This window comes from Salminus brasiliensis, chromosome 18, assembly GCF_030463535.1.
Source record: "Salminus brasiliensis chromosome 18, fSalBra1.hap2, whole genome shotgun sequence".
Lineage (NCBI taxonomy): Eukaryota > Metazoa > Chordata > Actinopteri > Characiformes > Bryconidae > Salminus > Salminus brasiliensis.
The window spans coordinates 31424988-31428768 of NC_132895.1; the positions used below are offsets into that span (position 1 = coordinate 31424988).

The 3781-nt window shown below is 43.1% G+C and overlaps 1 protein-coding gene across 1 annotated transcript; it reads right to left on the reverse strand.

Annotated features, from left to right (window-relative positions):
• Positions 1 to 941: 941 nt before the first annotated feature.
• Positions 942 to 3566, reverse strand: LOC140539600 (uncharacterized). Its single transcript, XM_072662338.1, has 2 exons — positions 3522 to 3566; positions 942 to 2258 (listed from the first exon to the last, which is right to left on the reverse strand). Exon 2 carries the CDS (start codon positions 2248 to 2250, stop codon positions 1222 to 1224), a length of 1029 nt encoding a protein of 342 aa, XP_072518439.1. The 5' UTR covers positions 2251 to 2258; positions 3522 to 3566; the 3' UTR covers positions 942 to 1221.
• Positions 3567 to 3781: the final 215 nt, after the last annotated feature.

Sequence of the window (3781 nt, forward strand, 5' to 3'; positions counted from 1 at the left end):
TGTTTACAGTAAGAGTTTATACACTGTAAGTACTGTAAGTTTGTGCTCATTCTCTTTTTCTGTTCTGCATTATTTCTGCATTGTGCCAAATGTAAAGTTTGGTGGAGGGGGGATTATGATGTGGGGTTGTTTTTCAAGAGTTTCAGTGAAAGGAACTTTTAATGCTTTAGCAGACCAAGAGATTTTGGTCATTTTCATAACTTCCAACATCAGTGTCTGGCCTCACAAATGTGCTTCTTTATAGAAGAACTCCTAAACCTTGTGGAAAACCTTCCCAGAAGCTCGTTGAAGCTGTTATAGCTGCAGAGGGTGGCCCGACATCATATTAAACCATATGGATTAAGAGTGGGATGTCCCTCAAGTTCATATACATGTGAAGGCAGGTGAGAGAACACTTTTGGCAATACAGTGTATGTATTCTATGATGTATGTGATAAATGAACTCAATAACAGGCTGGAGGGAAACGGTATTGCTGGTTGTAATACAGTAAACAGCCACCAGAGGCCACCATTACTCCACACTCATAAATAGTACACATAAATAGTTCCCTATGACTTGATCACATGTTCCAAATATGAGACAGTGTGTTCATCATCCTGGACACATCTACACGTCTACATGTCCGTATGTTTGTGGACACCCCTTCTAATGAATGCATGCAGCTATTTTAGGTTGCACCCATTGCTGACACAGATGTGCAAATGCTCACAAACAGCTGGTCTAGTCCCTGTAGAGAAGAAGTACTGCCAAAAGACATCATGAACCTATTGGTGCCATGTCTAATGAGCTGTGGAGCATGATAGTGGTTCTCCATCCAGTACTTTTGGTACTTTTCTCAGTTTAATGTGTGTTGTTTTACTCACTGAGAAACATCAGAGAAAGTGTAGTGAAATGAGAAAGTTCGTCCAAATCCAGTAAAGCAGAGAAGCTGAACAACAAATGATTCTTAATGATTTATTTCACATTAATGACACATTATTAAATGACAATCCAGTACAGGAAAGATGGTGAATGTAGCAACATATTAATTAGCTCTAAAAGACAGATGTTAAGGACAGGCTAGTCATGCTAACATTCTACTGAGTCTTTCTTTCTACTATTCTAAACTAGGCAGTCCTGATACTAAACCTCATATCTGGTAGATTTAAGCCTTAGCCCTAATCTAAACTCTACAGTGTGTCTAACCATTAAGAACCCACATCGAGAGGATCGGTCACATGCTACTTGTTGGATGGTGGGAGAGGAACGACAGTAGGTGGGTTGGGATCGTCATCAAATACTAGGTCACGGCAGAAGAGGACGTCTTCCTTCCCAAAGCCGAGCTTGTACTGCCACACGTGCATTTTCTTGTTGGGATGCACAGTCAGGTTCATCTTCTCTTTTACCTCTGATGCTTCTTCCCAGCTTTCATTTTCCGTGTTGACACTTTTCCCACCGTACTCTGTGGTCAGCGAGAACTGGAATTTGGAGATCGCTTCAGCCAGACCCCCGGCCTGATAGGTGGTGGTCAGTGACACTTTCCAGTTGTGTTCTATGCTTGACGACTTGGCCTTGGTGTAGCCCACTTTCCGGGTTATCATCTTCTCCCAAGCTATAGGAGTGTCTGAATCATTGGTGATGGTCTTAACCAGGTCCCATTTCCCAAATGCCGGGCCCTGCGTCTCAGCCAGCCCTCCAGGAAGGAAGTTCAGCACGTCAGGGTGAATAGAGAAGGTTTCTGAATAAGTATTTTCCTTTAGACAACCAGTTCTGAGGTACTGGACCCCCCACTCACCTTTCGGCTTGACTAAGTAGAAGTACTTGGACGTTCCCCAGTAGTACAGGCCGTCCCTGCAGTTGGGGTGCAGTTTGTATTCGACTCCATCGCTGTCCGTGGTCAAGTCGGAGGTTTGGTGATACACGCCTCTGCTCTGAAAGATGATGTAGTAATAGCCGTAGGAGCACAGGTAGTGGTCACCCCCTTGACAGTTAGGGTGGAGGTCATACACCGCAGTACCGATGTCCCTGGTGATGTCGGACACGTAGCGATAAGTGTTACCCTTGATGACGTACCACCATTTGGTGTCGGAGAAGTAGTGGTCTCCACCCTGGCAGGAGGGGTGTATGCTGTAGACTGTGAGGTTCTCTCCTCGGTGGAAATTTGTTGAGTACATGTAATAGCCAAGATCAGCGCGAATCACGTGGTAGTTTTCATATCCGCCGCAGAAATCGACACCTTTGGCTTGGCTCTTCGAGATGATGCCCGTCATCTTTTCGTCTGAAGTAAATAAAGGGAAAGACTGTCATCTAAAACTTCTCACTAGATTACAAATGAAAGGAAAACGAAAGAATCATGAGATAATTAAGCCAGCTCACTTGAACATGGTAAAATTGCAATTTACATTATTAAAAACAATTAGGTTTAGCAGCTTACATTTTGTGGATAACTAGCAAATTTTAGAAATGTACAAAACACTGCAACTATGAGCCAGACGTGTGAACTGAACTGTGTTGTATTGTCTTTGTGTTGTGTATGTGTATGGTTCCTCACAGAGGAGTTTACCACCGTACCAAACAAAAAAGCCACTAAGAGTGACGTTCCCCATAGAGGCTTGCTTTCTAGAGTTGGTCTGTACTGCAGTAATGAGGCTTCCTAGACTGGCTGCTTGACCAAGTCTGTGTTGCAGAATCCATAGTCAATACTGCTCTAATCTGTACCTCACTAGTCTATGCTGCACCGATCTATACTGCACTAAACTGTACTGCTCTAGTCTATGCTGCACTAGTCTACCACACTAATCTGTACCGCACCAGTCTATACTGCACTTATCCAGTCTATGCTGCATTAGTCTATACTGCAGTAATCCATACTTCACTAATCTGTACCTCACCAGTCTATACTGCAGTAATCCATACTTCACTAATCTGTGCCTCACTAGTCTATACTGCACTAATTTGTACCTCATCAGTCTATACTGCACTGATCCATACCTCACTAGTCTATACTGCTCTAATCTGTACCTCACCAGTCTATACTGCACTGATCCATACCTCACTAGTCTATACTGCACTAATTTGTACCTCACCAGTCTATGCTGCACTGATCCATACCTCACTAGTCTATACTGCTCTAATCTGTACCTCACCAGTCTATACTGCACTGATCCATACCTCACTAGTCTATACTGCACTAATTTGTACCTCACCAGTCTATGCTGCACTGATCCATACCTCACTAGTCTATACTGCTCTAATCTGTACCTCACTAGTCTATACTGCACTAATCCATACTGCACTAATCTGCGCCTCACCAGTCTATACTGCACTAACCTGTACCTCACCAGTCTATACTGCCCTGATCCAAACCTCACTAGTCTATACTGCTCTAATCTGTACCTCACTAGTCTATACTGCTCTAATCTGTACCTCACTAGTCTATACTGCACCGGTCTGCAATGCACCAGTCTACATTGTACTATTTAAAATGTGAAGACCAAGTTCTACCAGACAATGCAGGTCAAAATTACACAAGTATACTTACAGTCAGGTTGTGCTGCAAAAGCTGAGTGAAGTAAAGAGTGTCGTCTTTTGCTGGAAGCAGTGAATGATGTTGAGAGGTGGATCTGTGTGTGTATATATACTGTACAAGGAATGAAAACTCCACCTACTGTAAGTCATAATAACCAATGACATCCAGAGCTGTTATCTAACAGAGATTAAGCACCACAGACTATTCAGCTAATTTGAATCAGCCATGCATTAAGCAAGCTTTACAGTGGTCCAATTCATTAGGTACGCTTA